Source organism: Tachypleus tridentatus, chromosome 13 (genome assembly GCF_004210375.1).
Source record: "Tachypleus tridentatus isolate NWPU-2018 chromosome 13, ASM421037v1, whole genome shotgun sequence".
Lineage (NCBI taxonomy): Eukaryota > Metazoa > Arthropoda > Merostomata > Xiphosura > Limulidae > Tachypleus > Tachypleus tridentatus.
The window spans coordinates 238141267-238163423 of record NC_134837.1 but is presented as its reverse complement, the minus strand read 5'-3'; the positions used below and the strand labels follow the sequence as shown (position 1 = coordinate 238163423).

The 22157-nt window shown below is 33.6% G+C and overlaps 1 protein-coding gene across 2 annotated transcripts in view; it reads right to left on the bottom strand.

Moving 5' to 3' along the window:
- Window positions 1–20654, bottom strand: part of LOC143240861 (limbic system-associated membrane protein-like) — an 89308-nt gene extending 68654 nt beyond the window's left edge. The window contains exon 1 of one of the 2 annotated variants that reach the window (XM_076484063.1): window positions 20468–20654. In XM_076484063.1, the coding sequence (XP_076340178.1) occupies window positions 20468–20537 (70 nt within the window). In that variant the 5' untranslated portion in view covers window positions 20538–20654. The remainder of the gene's footprint in view (window positions 1–20467) is intronic. The other variant, XM_076484064.1, reaches the window with a different exon arrangement.
- Window positions 20655–22157: the final 1503 nt, after the last annotated feature.

The following is a 22157-nucleotide window of genomic DNA, read 5'->3' as shown; positions in this document are numbered from 1 at the left end:
GTGTTGCATCAGAAAAGCATGACACTTTCATCGATAACTACGTTTACAAAGAAACTTCAATAAAATCTACTGTGTGATGTAATGCCATGATGATAGCTCATTTTTAAAACTAAGATGAGAATAAAATCCTTTTTCTCATGAATGATGAACATTATTGAACGTCAAGTGCAAGAATGAATGTTGTTGTAGAACTGTCGGAAAAGGCCGCAGGCCCGATAGCCTTCTGCGGGAACTACTAGTTGTGCATGCCAAGGGCGGATATTTCTGCTAGTACCAGTAACTCTACAAGAAAGCATTAGATATTGTTTTGTTTTGTTTTTTGCCCATGTGCAGTATAATAGAAAACAAACCCAAATATTGAACTTTGAGTTTTGACAGTACAAAGTTTTCTCTTTATTTTTTGAGAGAATTGTCGTTATTTTCTTTGTGAAGAACTACACAATAGGTTATTTGCACTTTGTACACAACGTGGAAATGAACACCAAATTTTGGAGTTTTACGTTTGTAAACTTACAGCTGAACCAATAAGAGACGTCAATAGAGTGGAATATCACATTCTTCTTAAAAACAACCAACCCAAAACAATATCTTCACAATGTTTATTGTTTTCTTAATTAGACACTACATCCATTAAGATATTATTCACACCACTAGTTATTATGTAGGTTCAAATATTTTTAATAGTGAATACGTTTGCTATTTACACAAAGATTAGAATAGATACGCCTCTGATATGGGCGTGACCTACTGATAGTATTCCCAGCTGAGGAATGGAATGTCTAAAGTTCGCATAGAAATGTCACTAAGTCATACGAAAAATAGAAGGATTATAAAGTGCAGATGGTCCATTATGCTGCTTTGTGCTAAATAGCAAACAAACAAAAACAAACAAATAGTACCTTCTAATAAGCCTGTTGTCACTACTTGGATTTTATCTTAAGAATGATATCACATTCTGGATAGTCTATCGTCATGCTGCAACTTTATTTTAAAAATGATAGTATAACTTGGCCAATCTTTTGTCAACGTTTCCTTCCTTAGAAATACGGCCAGTCGCACCAAACATACTCGTCCTTTCAGCCGTATGGGCGTTATACAGTGATGATCAATTCCACTATTCGTTGGTAAAAGAGTATCCCAAGAGTTAACGGTGGGTGGTGATGACTAGCTGCCTTCACCCTAGTTTTACACTGCTAAATTATGGACGACAAGTGCAGATAGTTCTCGTGTAGCTTTGCGTGAAATTCAAAACAAACGAGACCAAAACCAAACCATTTACACTTAAATAACTCTTACTATTAACGTACAATCCTTCATTTGGCTAGAGTTACCGATTTCTTACCAAATGTTTAAAGTTATATTATCCGTTATAATCTCGGCCGATAAGCACGTAGTATAAACAAATACTTCAGAATATCACCGAGAACTGTTCGTAATTGTACGTTTAGTCGTGTGTAGCTATTGGTCGTTACTTAAAACTTATCGTTTATTTGTAACAGAAGTTTATTATTTGTTTATACGCATAATATGGAATAAATGGCACTTTTTGCGTCCCAAACTGGATTCCAATTCATATCATTCAATTCATATCTGTTTTTAAAACAGATTTAGAATTTATTACTATCTACCACCCAAGTTGGACGTCGGTTATGTTTTCATCCCTGTGTGTTTGTCAGCAAGATTTCTTGAAAGCATGTGAATGGATTTGGACAAAAGTTGTTATGTGTTTGGACTAGATGATTTTAATCTTTTGATGGCCAAAATCACAGTAATGGTCACAAAAATCCATATATATTAACATGAAGACCGACTTTTCACACTGTATTTTTCTATAATTGTCAAGCATGATCGGATTTTGATGAAATTTGATGGGCATGGGTAGAACGTTGTTCGTGAATGTCCCGCAAAAATGATCTGTGTCCGTTGATAACGACGGACATACAGACACGTTTTTGTTGTGTTCTTTGAGGGCCGAATTTGGTTAACTCTGCATGGTATGCTCTCTATTGAGTTTACATTGCTATCATTCACTGTGCTGAGATGTTAATTTTGGATACCTGAATAAAACATAAGTTATTTTTCTCATATCATGTAAACAACCATGTATTTAATAAATTAGCGAGTATAACCAAATTAATTAGTTCTTTATTAATTATGTCAGTTACAAATGTGACATTTTTATTGCTCTCGGTTGGAGCTTAAGTGCTTACAACTTTGTTTATGAGTAAATTTGTTTTGTTTTGAATTTCGCGTAAAGTTAGTTACACGAGGCCTAAATGTTGTTTCATTCTGTTTTCCTTATTTTGTCTTTTCTTAAATAAATATATAACTATATGATAAAAAATACGAAAGCTGAAACCACATATAATTATTTTTTTCTATATGAATAAACGAAGAGTTTATACTTTTGTTTTTGTTCTAGAAACTGAAGTAACAGAATAATTGTGACCTGTACGCGAAAACGGAAACTCTTCATATCCATTAATACTGTATAAATTAACATTTTTTTGGCCACTGGTTAGTTATTCTTTCATTTGATTCGTCACTTCCTACTGACGCGTGCGTAGGTCTTTCTTTTATTAACCTAAATGAATTAAGCTTAAATTAACGTCTGTGTTGAAGTGAAAAGTGGGTTAGCAGAAAGGACATCACCAATTTCTACACAAGGTTGGTAACTAAGAAACTGTCAACGTTTTCGACAGTTAAGTGTGCAGCAAATGTTCAAAAACCATTCTTACGGCAGAATAGAGTAATCATATCTGTGATGTTTCAAGTTCAAAATTCAACATTATTGCTTGATTTTTAAATCGCAACAGCCCAATATTCTAATCCATTTAGAAATTAAACAAAAGCTACAATACAGATAGATAGACGATATTAATATTCTTATTTAAAGAAACAGTTAACACTAAAAATATTAAAATAGTTATATAAAGATTATAACCAGGTTACTTATTAACATTCAAGTGCAAGTTTTAACGGAAGTTATGTCGCATCAAACTGTAAAAGGAAAGGTAAACGAAACAGAACAGAGAATAAAATCTTTATACTGTAAAAATAGAAACAGGATTAATAACAGTGACATTTTACGTTCTTACGCATACTTTATGTAAATTTATGCCGGTGGAATTAAAATTTATGATAGATTTCTGTATTTTCGTAATGTACGTATTTCGCATACAAAACATATCCTGTTATCCATTTTCTTTCTTTCCTTTTTATCTCTTTCCTGTTTATTTTCTTCCTGCTTCCTTTTCCCTCCATATTCTTATTAAACAGAACAAATTTATTGAACTGCATTCAGCAACTCTGTATACACGATGAGAGTAGAGGTTCGTTATCATTTCGTCTTCAATCATTAGGTGGCGTTTACTTCAAGATTATCGAAATTTTAGATACAAAACGCGCATAGTAAGGATTAAGGATGTTTCTAATTGCATATCCGGAACCGAATCCTACTCATTAAAGACTCTTTAGTTATTAAGCATAGAAGCACGGACCATAGAGACTCACCCATTTATTTCGTCACTTGATTCCCACTCAAATGTTGGCGCACCCTTTCACCTATCTTACAACTCAAGTGTTCTGTGTGTTCACCGACTCAGCTCTCTCTTCCATATGTCTTATGTATCCTACTCACAGGTTATTCACTCTCAAAAATTACGAATTACTAGCTTCAGTTACAAATATAATCAACCTTCGACACACTATTTTACTAATTTCAACGCCTACGTATCTATTAAAATAAACAAATTGTTCATTCTTTACCTCATTCAACCGATAAACACCAGTGTTGTTCATCTAGTATATTCATATTCTTTTGGATAAATGCATTAAACGTTTTGGTTGTAAAAACAAAACAAAGCAAAAACTAACTATACTTATTTTTAAAGTTGTTAAGCACGCGTTAGGTCAGTTTTTATGATATTCCTAACAACCACAATTTCTGCGTTTTATGTATTTATTCCTCTATTATATTGTTTATTTTTTTCAAAGTATTGTTGTCCCTTATTTATCCTTTTAGTTATCTTAACAGAAAACACTTTGCAGTTTTAAGAGTTTTCCGCCAGATTTAGACTGAATAATCTCATTTTTCTCGTGAATGTAATGAACCCATATCTCAAAGAAAATTCAACACGAATGCTAAGTCATTAGAGAATTTCGTTTCTTGCATATAAAAAAGGAAAATTTTCAGCTTTGCCTATCTCTCCCATTTTCTTCCTCCTAATAAAACAATGTTTTTTTAAGAATCCTTCGACAATTTTTATTGATGAAAATGAACAAAAAGTACAAGTAATAAGCAAGAAAACATCTATTTCAAATGAAAAAGATGAAAGTCATTTTTTTCATTCAATGTTTCAACATTTTTGTTTAAATTCATTAACCAAAAATATTGTATAGTTTGTTTCATTTTAATATTCATGTTCAGTATTTCATAACTAAGAATATATTTTAAAGGTGATTATATACTGACTACAAAAAGATTTTTATGTAGGCATATCTTTCAGAGGGCAACAGTAACACTTCCAACAATTTTAAACGTAGAAAAACAAGAACTTATAAGTCTAAACCTAACATAAATCGAACCATACTATAAAGAAACTCTTGCTTATATGATACTAGAAAAAGCTTTTTTATTACGCGAGATGCAACCCCCAACTTTGCGAAACTTTTAACCTGTGTGCATGAAAACTTGCAATAGGGGTAACTATCTGTTTAGCTTTTACAGATAATTTTATCTTTCTCCATTCTCAGGGTGCAGATATGACGCCATGAATACCTCACACGCGGATCTAATGCACTGGTGTCATATAGATAAATATAACAGTACTGTGTGTTGTATGACCATGTAAATACTTTGCAGGTTATGGATGGATCTTCAGATTTGCATTTTACGATCTTATGAGTGTTGTTGAGGGTTTTTTTACCACTATTTCGTCCTTTTTAATTAATTTCCACCAAATCTGACATGAAGGTTTATTGGGTCCATAAGAAGATACAAGCAAACTTAGGGTTTCACATTTTGTGTTTTGTTGTTTTTATGGGTGTTTTGGTTGTTTGTTTTTAAATTATATATAAAGGAAACAATTTTTCATACCCTAAGATAACCTTTCATTAATCATGAATTTACATAACTTCGTCCGGCTAATTACTAAAATTATATACAAACAAATAAGAATAAAAACGATGATGCAATTGAGCTAAATTAATAATCTATTTAAAAGCCATTATTGTTTTCAATAACATTTGAATCTTAAAGATTATCTGTGTACAAAGGTTGAGTAAGTTATTAAAACAACTTTGGATCCTCACTACATCATTATAATTCATGTCACCACATCCGGTCATATTCTATATGATGATAGTTTATCTTGAAAATAATCTGCAGTGTAATTTTCTTTACAAAAGAATCCGTCCTAAGATTATCTTGTAAAAAGTACACCACTGTTATCTGCATGTTTTCCATAAGTTATTTAGAGGTGGATGTCATTTTTTCAGCGCCTGTTTTAACATTCCGATCAGTACGTTTTTCATACGGAATACCTATTTCATTCTCAAACTGTTTGAAGTAGGCGACGGTTGAGTTAACATGTCGTGGAAGCAACTTGTATACATGTGACTTGTGTCGTTTTTCAGGAAGACAATCCTTCTTCATTATGTTGCGAACTGTTGCTTGGTGTGCATGGTTGACTTTTGCCATTGGCATTTGTGTTTATGGTTTCTAACTTTTTACAAGACGCTGCACTTTTCTTATCACGGCTAGGGTACAATTTGTCACAGGATTCTTTCTTGTTTGTCCCGCCTCTTCAGACTCATCCATATTCCATTTTTTTCAATGATATTAAATGTAAGAGATATATCCGCCTTGGAAATTATAAATTCATATTATGAAATACGTATCAGTGGCCTGAGTATATTAATATTTTAAAGTCGTTAAAAAAACGATCAGTTTTCAATGGCGTCACCCTACCTAAGAAATTCCAAACAATATATCGGTTGTGGTTGTCACGTGAGTATTTAAAATCATTTTACTGTAACGTACTCATCCTCTGCAGTTTCTGAGTAACTTAACACGTGAGTAGAGTAATTTTAACAAGTATAATAGCATGTCTTTGCAAAATAAAAAAGCATGATTGCTTTAAAAATCTTTATTTTTAGTTTGGTTTATGGATAAGAAAAGAAATAAAAGCCTGCCGAAAAGGACAAAATTTGATTTTTGAATTTCGCGCAAAGTTACACAAGGGATATCTGCGCTAACCATCCCTAATTTAGTAATAAGACTAGATGAAAGGCAGCTAGTCATCACCATCCACCGCCAACTTTTGGGTTACTCTTTTACCAAAGAATAGTAGGATTGATCATCACATTATATAACGCTTCCACGGCGGAAAGGGCGAGCATATTTGGTGCGACAGTGATTCGAACCCGCGACCCTCAGATTACGAGTCGAGTGCTTTAACCACCTGGCCATCCCGAGCCAGAACAAAAAGAAAAAAAGCGATTTGGCAACATACTGAGAAGATTTTATACAATTAAAACAGATAGAAAGATCTTAATTATATCTGTGATATTGTGTAGTTTGACTAAATTGTTAGCATACCAATACAACGTAGAGGGAACTAGTTTATACATTCTTAGTAAGAAAGTAAATTAGAACACTTTCCTCAAATATGTAATTTCTCTTCTCTACTAAAAATATATATTTATTTTTGGCTTAAAAATGGGGAGTTGTCTCTTCGTCAGAGAGCTATTTAAGAAAGTTACAAATAATCATTTTCATATATTTATTATTTAATTTCTAAAACTATTTTCATGCACAGTTTGAAATTCATATACATTAAACCTGAAGTTTCTAAGGGCAGACTGCATAATTCAGAACTGAGATTATATTGTATACTGAGTTTCTGGACATCTTTCTTAGTCCTTAGGGCAGAAACTGCCCAGTGGTTAGTGCATTAGAACTATGAATTCGAAGATTTTTATCTCGCAGTCATTTCCCTTAATAACGCACTCCGCACTTTGGGTTCGTAAACATATTATAAAAGTGACGGTAAAATCCCACTATTCAGCCAGATAAGAACAGTCTAAGAGTTAGCGGTTAATACTGTTTATTATCCGTTTCCTTCTAGTCTATCAATTCAGAATTAATAACGGCTATAGGAAGATAGTTCTTTGTGTACCTTTGCGTAAAAATTCTGAAACAAAGAAGCCTTTGTTATCTCTTTGTTCTTTCTATGCCTTTTATATTTCAGTTATTTTTAATTTTGATAAAGTTATTTTCCCGGGAAATATGTATTATTTTTTATTGCTAGTTTTGTTTTTGAGTGTGGAGAGTGTAGTGAAACTTCATAAGAACGGAAAGCTGTAACTTGTGACACTTTATTCTGAACTGAATACATTTTTTTTTCCTGTGAGAAAAAGAATATCCAGTAGCTGTCCAGTATGTTGAATAGCCCACAGTCTGCTAAACATTTTGCCATATTCCAGAGCATATCTACAATACTGCTGCATTACAATACTGAAGATCTCCCCCTTGTGTCACAGCGTTGTCTGTGGACTTCCAATGATAGAAACCGCGTTTCGATACCCGTCGTGTAGATGTGTGCATAACTCCAAGCAAACAAACAATAACTAAAATGCCACTTTAAATTTATTTCAGTAACCCTTTAATACAATGCTTTTTGCAACACATAACTTTGAAGTATCAGAGTATGGGTTACCTTTAAGAATAACAAGCACAACGAGACATGCGATATTATGTTTTAATGCGTTAAACATTTGAACATAATACACCGTTTTAGATGTGTAAATATTCAGAAACGAAGACTGTAAATATTTTCTGATCAGAAATGAGAAAATATTAGTTTCATGTTAGTTTCTAAAGATTACAACTCCCTAACTCTTGGGTCATTAATTTTGACTTTGTAATGTTAGACTATCCAATGAAATATTTGAAAAACATTTTGTACTTGAGTTATGACCTAAAATCAAAGAAATAACAATAAAAGATCGATCCTATTTTGAAGTTCATCATTTGATTCTTTTTCAGATTTATAATTTCGTAAACACGTTTGAAATGTTCTGGCGTATAAAACAATAAGTTTCAAAAGCGTTTTTATCTCATAACGACCTGATTTTATAAAGTCATAAGATGTACCTTTGTTTTAAACAAGGATTTTTAAATTTAAAATAGTGTTTATTTTTATTTTAGTGTTCCTAGTGTTACTTGTCTCCATTCACCAGATATGTTCCTTCTTGGGGTATCGAAAGAGAGTGAAAGTTTATCAGTGAGATTGTATATATTGTATATCACATTGACTGTAGCTTTACATGAAAATGCTCGAAGGTGAATAAGCCTAAGGGCTGGTAGCCATGAGCCAAATATGTAAATATATATATACTAATTAATGAGGCAAAGTTTGGGTTGATATTAACGTGATAGGTTTCAGTCTTTAATAAATAGGTCAGCTTGGAAGACATTGGATTAAATCTCGTTCATTCTAGTTAAGTTCTCGTCAAGACAACACCTGGAATTTTGGCAACCCAACTGTTACACAACCAATAAGTAACAAAAAGTCATCGTGTTAACTTAGTAAGATATAATTAAAGGTATTTTATCATGTCCAATTATTAACTATCAAAATGAGATGATCTAAGAATATAATTTTCATTTGTTATTGTTGACATCATCACTAAATTCCATTTCGAAAGTAATATTTCATGTCCACGTGTTGTTTTTAATGATATTACTTTGTAAAAAAAATATTTTGGTGAAATGTTGGCGACATTACATTTTCGTTCATACTTTTAAATTATAATATCTATTGACGAATATATATCCTGTGTGTTTGTTTTTCAGCTTAAAGCTACATAGCAGTTTGTATATAACTGTCTATAGTTTGCTTTTTCTTTAGAAATTCAATGTTTTCAAAAACCGAAAAGAAATTAGCTGCTCAAACCTGGAGAATTTCTTTGAAAAACTAATTCATCAAATGTTTTGTATGGAGAGATAGAGTTTTTAGGAGAAAATGGATAAAATCATTAACCTTTGGAAACAGATATTTAGATATTATGCCAAGATTGGACTTTATTTCTGTTAACATATTCACGCATAGACATACCACATTGACACTAACACTAGATCTAAGAAATGCAATGTATCTCATACAAGTAATTTATTCATCTATCTTGAAGTAATTTACACTGCGGTAGACTCAGCAGGGGCCTGGCTTGGCCTAGCGCGTTAAGGCGTGCGCTTCGTAATCTGAGGGTCGCGAGTTCGCGCCCGAGTCGCGCCAAACATGCTCGCCCTCCCAGCCGTGGGTGCGTTATAATGTGACGGTCAATCCCACTATTCGTTGGTAAAAGAGTAGCCCAAGAGTTGGTGGTGGGTGGTGATGACTAGCTGCCTTCCCTCTAGTCTTACACTGCTAAATTAGGGACGGCTAGCACAGATAGCCCTCGAGTAGCTTTGTGCGAAATTCCAAACAAACAAACAAAGACTCAGCAGATAGCCCAATGTGGCTTTGCTGTAAGAAAACACAACAACACAATTTACACTTCTGTGTCATGTGTTTGCCATTTGTCTGAAGTGTTAAATGGACTACTTTCATACTCATTCGTAAAGGAACAAGTAATTTCATTCACAACTAATCTGGCTTCTTATACACTGAGTTACACAAGAACAAACTTTTTATAATGAGATGTACTTGCAAAATTATGTCGGTCAAAACTGTCAGACGAAAATTGAGCGTGTTAATAAAACGCAAGGTAATTGTTAATCTACAAAAGAGTTTTATTGGACCAAAATATGCACGTGACAAAATAAAATGAATAAGAATCGCACGCTGTTGAAAAAAGACGGTATCAAATGAAAGACAAGCCAAATAAAACCCTAACTCAGTCATTATAAACAAACATACGTGACGTTGCTGTGTTGTAATCCTTCTTAGTTAACTTTTCCTAATGCCATAAATGTAATTTGTTCTTCTCTATCTTTTTGTCAGTTTTTTTTTAAATTTCTCTTCTTGTTTTTTGCATATTTAATTTTTTATTTTATTTGCGCATATTTCAACTTAGTGGGTCCAACATGGCCAGATGGTTTTGGGCACTCGACTCGTAATCTGAAGGTAGCGGGTTTGAATCCCTGTCACACCAAACATGCTCGCCCTTTCAGCCGTGGGGGCGTTATAATGTGATGGTAAATTCCACTATCCGTTGGTAAAAGAGTAGTCCAAGAGTTGGCGGTGGGTGGTGACGACAAGCTGCCTTCCCTCTGGTTTTATACTGCTAAATTAGGGACTGCTAGCGCAAATAGTCCTTAGTGTAGCTTTGCGCGAAATTCAAACAACACTGACCGCCAATTTTGATTTCATTTCTTTAAGTCACATTTATATTTGTTCATGATAGTATTTTTGTATTAAATTATACCTCATTAAAAATTACACGATTTGCTTTTTTGACAAAACGTGAGGTAGGGGGACCGGCATGGCCAGGTGGCTAAGACACTCAAACCGTGATCCGAGGGTCGCAGGTTCGAATCTCGGTTGCACCAAACATGCTCGCCCTTTCAGTCGTGGGGGCGTTATAATGTGACAGTCAATCCAATTATTCGTTGATAAAAGAGTAGCCCAAGAGTTGGCGGTGGGTAGTGATGACTAGTTGCCTTCCCTTTAGTCTTACACTGCTAAATCAGGGACGGCTAGCGCAGATATCCTTCGTGTAGCTTTGCGCGAAATTCAAAACAAACACATAAACTTAATGTTTATATGTAGTACTTTGAATTTTGTGTCCAATTTCACATTTTTTTTATTTAATCATCAACGACTAGGTTAATAAGTTCAGTCTCTTCATATTATTAGTTATTACATATTATCGGATACTTCTATCTATCTCTCTTCTTTGTTCTCGCTCCACAGGGGCACAACGGTATGTCTGCGGACTCACACTGCTAAAAACCGGATTTCGATACCCGTGATAAGCAGAGCGCAGGTAGCCTGTTGTACATCTCTGTGCTTGACTTCAAACAAACTCCCCTTCTTCAGGAATTTACTAGCCTTCGAAACTTACCAAAGTTAAACTTTTTAATCTGTTATATTACGCACAAAATACAAACATAAACATAATTATCCTACTCAAATTTACAACTGTTGATTTCCCTATCGAGTCTAAAATTAATTGATATTTATGCATAATTCAGTACTTAACCTTTCCGAAAATAAAACATTAAATTATTAATTTCTCTTTATCTAACAACAGACTAAAATAATTTGTGTTATGTTCGCTCAAACGTATATTTAAAGTTTTAATAAAAATTACTAAAAATGTTCAGTTTAACTACGGCGTTAGATTTACATTATAATACGTGCAATTTTTGTGAAATGTTTGTTTTTTGACAAACCTACACAAGGGCTATCTGCGTTAGCCATCCTTAATTTAGCAGTGTAAGACTAGAGGGAGGGCAGCTAGTCATCACCACCCACTGCCAACTCTTGGGCTACTCTTTTATCAACGAATAATTGGATTGACTGGCACATTATAACGCCCCCACGACTGAAAGGGCGAGCATGTTTGGTGCAACCGAGATTCGAACCCGCGACCCTCAGATTACGAGTCGATCTCTTTAACTCACCTGGCCATGCCGGGCCTTTTGTGAAATGTAAAGGGGCAAATACCCGATTCCTGAGGGCGTTCATGATAGTAAGTTTTCGGACTTACAACTTAAGCCGTTTTCATAGTTTATACCATTCTTCACGTAAAGCAGTCTGCGCTGATACAGGGTTAAGTTTACGGATTTACAACGCTCAAATCAGGGGGCCGATTCCCCTCAGTGTACTCAGCAGATAGCGCTATGTGGCTTTACTACAAGGAAGACACAAACAAACAGTTAAAGTAATAATTCTCAATTATAGTTCGATTTGTCATTGTCAAAAGAAATAAAAAAATCAGTTATAATTTAATACAATTACTGTACCATGACTGAAGAGCACAAACATATGTACATTTTATATTATTATATTACATGTGCTCCAATAATTCTCTCAAACTCAAGTAATCTAGTTTGTACAAATACTCATCTTCTTTGGTCTTTTTCTTACCAAATTGTTTATTCTTTCATTTTAATTAACGTCATTTTTCCCACTCTGAAATATTATATTTATATTTCCAATATTTAAATTTATACATCAAATATAAGACATTAAGCAAGTATTTTTCACTTGTACATAACCTTTACCTGCAATATTTCCATGTTTAATGAAACATTCTATTGTAACAATCTCTATTATTCTGGCTAACCGTAAACTGTTGTTTAATCAATAACGTTTAATAATCGTGAAAAAGGACACTATTTTTGCGAAACAGTAACATCTTTAAACGTTGCAAATGTGAATATTCTTAACTAAATATAACGTATTTGTTTTCCAACTTTATAAAGTTCTTTAGTTAAAAAATATATAAACATAGGCGTAGGAGGGGCAAACCCCTTTCACTTTGCAAAATATGCAACCATTCGAGGAGATTTTTCACTTTTCATTTGGGCAAAGTTATAAGCAGAAAAATTTGGTGATTCGGCCAATTTTTAATCTTCCCTTGGGATAAACTGATAGCAGAAGTGTCTTGCTCATATCCTCATTAAGGTAAAAATTGTAACTCTCCCCTTTGAAAAAAATTCTCCGTGCGTCTAAGTGAAGAAATATTACTGTTTTGTGCTTCTTAAAAAAGATATTTTATACAAACCAAAACACTGCAGTTTTATAGTTAATAGAAAAGTATTTCTGATGAATGTTAAAAGTTATAGTTTTCTTCTCAATAAAGAAATTTTTAAATAGATAACCATACTGGCACAATTCTGTGACTTTACGAGATAAATTTAGAGTAATAGTTACTATGTCTAGTTGTATTTGATTTTGTATACGGAAGACACTCCTTTGGAGCAACTAAAGGCTAAACACTAACACCGTGACTGAGAGTTGTTTACCTACAAATTTACTTTACGTTGAGGCTGTCTTGTTGCTTTTGATTTTACATTATCTTAAAATATTTTTTATAAAAACCTGAAAGGGGTCTTGATGCAACTAAATCCCAGTTAAGAATGCAGGGAAACAAAGAAGAAACGTTCATTTACATATTGGCCCCCTAGTGACACGTCTGCGGACTTACATTGCTAGAAATCGGGTTTTGATGCCCATGATGGGCAGTACACAAATAACCATTTGTGTGGCCTTATGTTTAACTCCAAACAAACAAATACTTGCTGATAGATTGTAGAGAAGAACAGTCCAGTTGAAGGAATGATCTAAATTGAACATCGTCTAGGTAAGCAACTACTAAGTGATACTAAAACAATGGAATAAGTTGGTCCAGCTATTGAAAATTAAAATCTCGTTCATACTATTTGTATCTCTCAAAAGATTAATAATACCAACCGAATGAAAATGAAGAGATGACAGGCAAGCCAAGTAGGAAATGAATTGCTTTTCTAAAGATCCTCACCCCATAAATAGAATACACTGCACCTCTTACATATTCATATATTGGCAATCAGGGATTCAGTAGTTCACTTCCACACTCTTTCTTGAGAGTGCAAGACTCATTAATGTGTTGGACTACCAATAACGAAAATTGTGGACCTATAAACTGGAAGACAAGACCGACGACCTGTGGAGATTTTTCCTGATAAGTGAATTATAAGTTAGCCACAAGAGCTAAAATAATACTTGGAAATAGGTGGAACCTTTTGTCACTTTTACAGATCATCCACCATGCTAGTGATTGAACACTGGTGATGAATAATTGAAGTCTATCAATTCCTTAATGTTACAAACAACAGAGACCACGCTTCTATCTACCAAAGAATTTCCACAATTGCGTTGTGGAAGTCTATTATCCACGGTGTCTACTAGAAAATTGGACTTACTGTTATCAATACCGATAAATAGATTAGAGAAGGTTCATGATGTTGTATTAGACTCCAAAATCCAAACCACCTTACTTGACAATTACAAATAACCAAATACGACTGCAATAACGAGAAACTGCCTGTAACGACTAACCAGTGAAACATTGAACCTTCTAAGGAAGATTGCTAAAGCTGTTTGTTTGTTTCTTAAACACGCAAAATTGAGTTTGAGTGAAGTGGCAACAGAATCATTGTACAGGTTATAAAAGAACAATTGACTTGCAATAGGTTATTTTAAAGGCTTGTTTATGGATGTCTTTATTAATAACTTTATAAATGAACTGTGTATTACCATATGGTACTAAGAAATGTATCAATTTTAATAGAAGCCACTATATAGATCAAGCATCATGAGATGGTGGGAGAAGTTATCTAGAAGAGAGACAAACTACATGATTTATGGAGTACAAAGATAAAAAAAGGCCAACTTGTACCAGAAATTTTGTCTTCATATCTTCCACGAGAGAATAGCGGACTATCCAAAAATATAGATTTATGTGATTCAAGATACGGTGACAATTACACAGAATTAATTAACTAGAGGGGCAGGCCTGAAGCCATTCATAATCACATATGCTTTCACTTAAAGCCTAATCACATACTAGGAAATACAAATCAGAAGTTGGTAGTTGATACACTTTTGCATCAGCTAGAGCTACTAAACCTCGATTTTTCTGAGCAGAACTAAATAATATGAACATGAGTGCCACTTGAATTACCCCAATCAAGTTCATTCAAAATGAATAGTTAGAAAGCAATGATGTACACGTGACTTCACGAACAGATTTAATTTACTCAGTTATAAGCAGGATATTATCATGACAGAACTAGGAACGTAGATAAGTAAACATCATAATCAATCATCCAATATGTTTATTATGTCTTGGCGAATACATAGGAATAGTGTATGTAATTACTAAAAATATCAAAAACACTGCATGAATTTGTTATGCATCATAAAAGTTACAGCTAAACAGTTCATAACGTCATGTAAGAACATAGGTGACTAAAGAATAGCCTAGGTATGACTATAGCTAAGAATAGATAGCAATGGTCCTAAAGTCATCCGACTATTCGTATAGCAACAGTCATAAGAGATTTCGATGTACCGTTATCATATTTTCTGGAAGAAAATGAACATTGTACACTTCTGTGCAACTCAAAATATTCTGGAGAGTAGAAATATAATGTGGCACTCAGAAAAAAGCTATTCATACACCTTAGATTTTGTATAAAGTTAACGGGGGGAGTTTCAGACGTTGACAAGTAGGTGTTAATCGCCATGTAAATGTTATCATCCAGAAAAAGAATAGGTTTTGTTAACCTTTGTAATTATGGACTGACTCTGCTTCATCTCTCAGCCAATTCAGGAACAAAAGTCCCTTAAAATGCTGTAACCTTGGCATATATGACCTTTCTGTACTCTGCAATTACAACTCGTAAAACCCATAAATACAATTTAAAATAATCTCATCTTTCCAAATATTTCCTAACCGGGTTTTGTTTGTGATAGTTTTCTGAAAGCTCGAAGTCAGTCATTTAGGGTAATAACCACCCTAAATCGCAGCAAGTACATATTAAGATATTCACACTGACATTAACAAACTAGCATTGTAACGACAAGACTTAATAGAAGTAGCGTAACAGAATGACAGGGAACAACAGGCATGGTAATGACTGGAAAAACAATGAAGGTTTCAGAAAATTAAACTTTTATTAATAGTTATAAATAGAAGTCATATACAAGTTTTAAATACTCATATGGTTCATTCCATCGTCTAACCGTGTTATAAAAGTAGTAAAATCTTAGTTACATTTATATTTTATCAGGCTGTTGCTAAAAGTTTCAATTTTAGATAATAAATGGAAAATCAGAAAGATGTTCTAAATTTAGACAAGGAGAGAGAAGTGTATCAAGTTAATGTTCAGTAACAGATGGAAATAAACAGAAACTAGATCATACGTTTTTATGAATGACTTTCAAGTAGTACACGTGTGGAAATAAAAAACAGAAAATGAAATGATCATGATAACTCCTTGTTGAATTGAATATCAGAACAAGAAATCAAATGAGGTTTAAAACGACAAACTTAAAATAGTTTTATTGCTTAAAATAAAGAAAAAAACATGAGAAGTTTGTTGTTGTTTTTCAGGTTAGTATCATAGAAAATGTGGAGTGGAATATCAAATAATTCCGTGCATAAAGCTAGGGACTATATAACCACTGTATTATCTCAATACAATTTCCACCTGTCTCATTCTCTCTAAATCTTAAGTTTTCGTATTTTCTATGTGCTTGCATGTTCTCTAGAACTTCTTATACCTGCCAAAAGTATTTTACAAATTGTATACCTTGTTCCCTCCTCCCGGATACACAATCCATCAAAGTGATTGAGGGTCATTCTCATATTGATAAGAGAGGAGGTGGCCCCCAGTCAGTCACATGGTTTGTCGCTAGAACAGAACCACTGCTCTATTCGTGGCACAATTTATGCTACAATGATCTCTAGAGGAAAAACACATGCGGCGACCTTGATCCTTAAGCAATCAAATGAATAATCGAGAGTAGAAAAACTTAGATGTTCCCTGTTTATCATCTAAGGGGTAGAAAACATATGATATGGTTGAATAACACAACTACTAGTATAAAATGTTGAACGAGGCACAGACATTAGTAATTAAGGCATCATAAGTTTTATCTGGATTAACTCATTTGAATAAATTAAAATATTTTCTTGTTCTATATGCCAAAAGTTTTCCACTTTAGTTCGATTTTTCAATAAGCTGATTTGTTTCTTCGTAGTTTTGATAGCAAAACTGTTTATGAAACAGGTACAGTTTAAGAGATTCGTTCGTGATATCTTTTTTATCAGTTATGTTCGAAAGGCCTCTTTTATTGATAAGTGACAGGGTGCACCACTAATGATTAAAAATGGCTGGCGCGTAAAAGTTCATTTTTATGAATTAAATAGTATTTATCTACTGCCTTGCACAATTATTTTGTGGATTATTAAAGTAAAAAATATTTTGAGGGATTTCTACATATATTTTTCCAAGAGGTAAGTTTACCTTATTTCCCAGTTTTTCGAAAGTTTGGCCGTCACGTGCTTTAAACGATTCAAACACAGCGCCTCCAACTCACTACAGATTTAAGTTGTGAAAATACAATTACGAGTATACATAATCTAATGTTAAATTTTGAAAGTTTTCCAGGATCAAAACCTGTCAGGCTCAACTCGATTTCAAAAAAGTCTTTCGCGCGAGCTTATTGATCTGTATAAAATATCAACTGCACCAAAGCCACATAATCAGGCCTGCCTCGACTATCATGCGTACACAAAAATATTTACCACATGAAGAACGTTAACAGTAACTACTACACGTCGTTACGAGATGTTCTTAGCGCAGAGGAAACATGATGAAATAGAATTATGAAAAATCGCACGCCGAAGTAACATTATTACTATTTGCATACAATCTGTAAAATACCATAACAGAAACAAGGTAGCCTCAGTATTTGCAAATATAGTAGGATCACATGGATAAAAAAAAAAACTACTTCAAAATGTTGGGTTGTAACTGCCTATGAAAGACTGTCTTCTCAGAAGACTCTTTCGAGCTATCATTGTTTCTTTTTAATGTGACGGGAGTACGATAGTAGATGTTATTTTTTCGATAAGGTTACATTTACTGCAGGTCCTTAGAATGAGAAAACGGGAAGTGAGAGTCGGGGCCATGCAGAGAGGGAACACTTGAGACAGGGGAATATTTGACTGCGTTGTTTCTTAACTGTGAGTAAAAGGGTGTGTTTTGGTGCTTTTTTTTCGGAAACTTTTAGAATTTAGAACACTTTTTTCGTGTTTATCAGTCCATTTATTTGTCGGGAAGGATTTTAAGTTTTCAAATACATTTCATTTTATTTGAAAACAACCTCGACAAAATATTTAATTGGCTGTATATAATTAGAATAGTTGACGCTATGCAAAATAATTTTAAATGAAACTTCAAAGCAGGGTTGGGTTGTCTCAATTTAATGTTAAAAGGTACCAAGGACAGAGGTATGAAAAAGAGGGCTGTCCCTATATAAACTGAATACTTGACCATTCTGAATGTAAGTCATTCATGATATTTGTCCGTTAAATGAATTTAACTCTTCTTTACTAGGAAACTGATTATTGGTACATTCACTTTCAAGTTTTGAATGCTTGATTTAAACAAGAAGTTTTTATTTATTTGAATAAAAAAGAGCGTCAGAGAGTAATCCGCTGGTAATTAATTTAATAAAGAAATTGTTGCTGAGTCGTTTACAAATGTTACAGACGCAATGCGTAGGACGTCACCACTTCTGTAGTCGCCATAACGGATTGCTAGTCAGAAGAAAGGGTATGCTAGATTGATCGAACAATCTACTGAACAAACACTAAGTAAATTATAAAAATCTGTGCTTTGACTGTTTTTATCAAGTATTTCTAATAAAAAAATGATATAATTATATACTTGAGACCAAGTATTTGTACCACAATTCTGGACTGTGACTTGTCTTATCAAGTATGTCTAATAAAAAAATGATATAATTATATACTTGCGACCAAGATTTTTATCACAAATCTGGACTGTGACTGGTCTTATCAAGTATGTGTAATAAAAAATGCTATCATCGTATACTTGCGACCAAAATTTTTATCACAAATCTGGACTGTAAATGATGTTATCAAGTATGTGTAATAAAAAAAAATTATATCATTACATACTTGCGACCAAGTAAATCTGGACTGTGACGACCTCTAAATTTCATCCGCAAACAATATTTTATTAAAATCATATTTGTTCGTATAAGCGATATGCTATTAATCCTGCAAGCAAACATAATAATTTACTATCCTACTCTGAACGTCCCTTAGTGGCACAGCGATACGTCTGCGGACTCACACTGCTAGAAACCAGGTTTTGATACCCGTGTTTGGCAGAGCACAGATAGCTCATTGTGTAGCTTTGTGCTGAATTCCACAAATAAACCTACTCTGAACAAAAAACAAACAAACTACCATAGCTATAAGCAAATAAAACTTATCACCATCCTACTTTGTACAAGAAACTACAAAAACTGTTAACAAATCCAACGTGTTACCGACATAAAAATGAATTATAACAAAACCATATAGTTTCAATTGGACTTGGGTGGGCTAATAAGTGGACTTATTAAAATACACATGTTACTTATAAGAGAAAACTTTTGTATGTGTAAAAAATACAACTATTAAAAGACACCGAAGAAATAAATACTTGGGAAGTTAATAATATAGTAAATTCATCACGACAGTGAGTAAAAGATGGAATTTGAAGCTAAAAATAACAGTGATAAATTACACATGGGCTAACAGTATACATCTTTCTCGGCATTATATTAATCACCAATATGTTGAGAAACTAAAAAATGTATACTACTATACTTAAGGTGAAGTTGTCTTCAGTTATCTCTATAGGGTTATCACTTTCGACCGATGAATAATGTTGTGACCCAACTACACTGAATCTAAACTTTTTCAGACTTTCATGTTAAATTAGCTGTGTGAAAGTAGCAAATATAGAGTTGGCTGGTCGTGCCTTGAGAAATAATATTGGGAAAATTCTTAAAATCGTTGAATCATTTTTCTCGTGGATTCTCGTGCGGATAGGCATCGATCGCCTTGGATATCACTAAATACCAGTTTCTATACCTGCAATGTTAAAAAAAATCAAACTATCGTGTCTACTTGGTCATATTTACTGACAAGCATAAATGTATTTTCAGGTAACGTAATAATTAATTACACATTAATAACTTTCGATTTAGAGCAGATTTTGTTGAACTCCTAATAAAGAGTGATATGAAATCCAAGATGGCGGATAAAAATACGTGCACACAAATTTTGACGAAATTACTTTGGGCCTGTTGTTTTAGTTTACTCTTTTCAATCGTACTATCTTCCCCATTATGCTAAAGTAAGTAGAATTATAAGCATTACGTAACACAGTTTGTGGGAACCTCTCAGCAAACGTTTTTAGGCAAAGTTTGATAACTACACTCTGGGCTATTCTAAAGTCACTAGCGTTGCTCTGTTTATATAGCTCAATGTTGCTTATAAAGTCTGTATAGTGATTTTTAGATATTCTCTCACGTCTAAATGTTCGTGTCAACTTTGTTGAACTGGGATGTATTTTATTGTAACTTGCTTAAATACTGGAAACACTTAAGATTGGTATCCGCCCAACGTATAGGTTGTACACATTGTTTGTATTTTATAACGAAGGTTGGCAATGCTGCATTAACTACAGCTTTATCCAGTGAGCTGTCCAGAACATTTTTAGTTTGTGCTCTAGCTGAAACTTTTCAATTTTGTATACACGGTATTTGGGACTACATTCTGCTAGAACCTCATGTAATTGCATATAAATGCTCCATATTAAGACTGACAGTTTTTGTACTGAGAGAGTAAAAAGCATGCACAAAAATAAAACACAGCTCACCTGATGTTAACATTAATATCAAATGCATCAGAAGTATTCTCCAAGAAAAATCCATTTTAAACAGTAACATTCTTTCGCTTACGTTTCCTAGCCGACGAAAGCTTCAATAGAAATTGAACTCCCACCCAACTCTCAATGGACGCCGTAACTAGGCAGCACAGCTCCAAGAGCCACTCCTTACTGTGCGGATGAACACGTAACATTTGTTTCGTAACACGCTCTATAAGATAAATACGCACAAAAAATAAGACCCCTTATATTCTCTCTGTTGAGATAGCGTATTTTGTATTTACGACTGTGCTAATAACAAAGTGTCCAATCTATGTATGCCTGTTTTATCTTAATAAAATATTAAATCACAGTAGATATAGCAGTGTTAATAAACATTCCGAAAACAAATATTTCATAATTAACATAACAAAAATTTAGTTTTGAAAGATGGGCACTTACATTCTTCGACTCAACGAATAAAAAGAAGTGTTAATTGTACTTTGACCCCCCCCTCCTACCAGTAGCACAGGCGTTATACCTGCAGGCTAGCAATTGCAAGAGACCGGGTTTGATACTCGTGGTAAGCAAAGCATAGATAGCGCATTGTGTAGCTTTGTGCCTTATTCAAAACAACAGCAACATAATTATACTTTGATTAATAGTTCATGTAGTCTAATCGTATCGAGTTAATTGTGAAATGGACGGTAACTTCTTATTGTGAAAACACAGAAATATATTAGTGATTATATAATCTATTTACGCAGCTCAAGTGTAGAGGACAACGCTTCTGAAGTCTTCCGCCTTTTTTCTTTATGTCAGAAGTATTAAGTTTATTAAACTTCAAATGTCAGTCACTTTTACAAGGTGCACGCTTTTTGTTATCAAATGTATAATGTTTAACTGTATGAAGCGTCTATAATAAAATATCACAATCACACCAAGCACATTCATTTCAGGGAGTTCACAAGTAGCACGACTTAAAAAGTTTTGTTACTCAGTGATGTCGAGAAAACCCACTTGTAGAGAAAAATATATATGTAAAAACGGCTCGTTTGGGTTGACAAAATTTTTTACGTGAACCTGACAATGACTGAAGAAGGTTGAAACGTTGTTCGCTCCTCTACGTAAAAAATGTTCTCAATCCAAACGAGCCGTTTTTACATATATATTTTACATCTTTTTACTACTATGGCAACCGAAACTAGTTAATTATAAGATAACACACCCTCAAAAAAAATTCTCGTTAAGGGTATCAACAGAAACTAGATAACTATAAGCACTGGAAGCATGAGCTTTTGCCCCTAGTGGAGGTTAGGAGGTTAAACCTCATAACATATGTTGATTTAATCACATCATAACAATAATTGTTCTTGCAATATAAATAGCCATTAATATATTTATCGTATTTCAGCAGAACTGATATACTTTAATATTGGATGAAAGACCTTGTGATCACTAGATATAGCATATATAGTTTAGTTGTTATATTATTCTATGTTCTTTTTCACTTTCACTCTTTTACGCCATAAAACACCAAACAAATACTTTCACTCCTTTACGCCATAAAACGCCAAACAAATACTTTCACTCTTAAGTTCTAAGAACTGATATGCGTAAAATTTGTTTTGTGGTAAAGAAGCGATGTTCACAAAAGGAAAGAAATTAATTCACCTCTTTGCAGTTGACAAGTGACAACAAA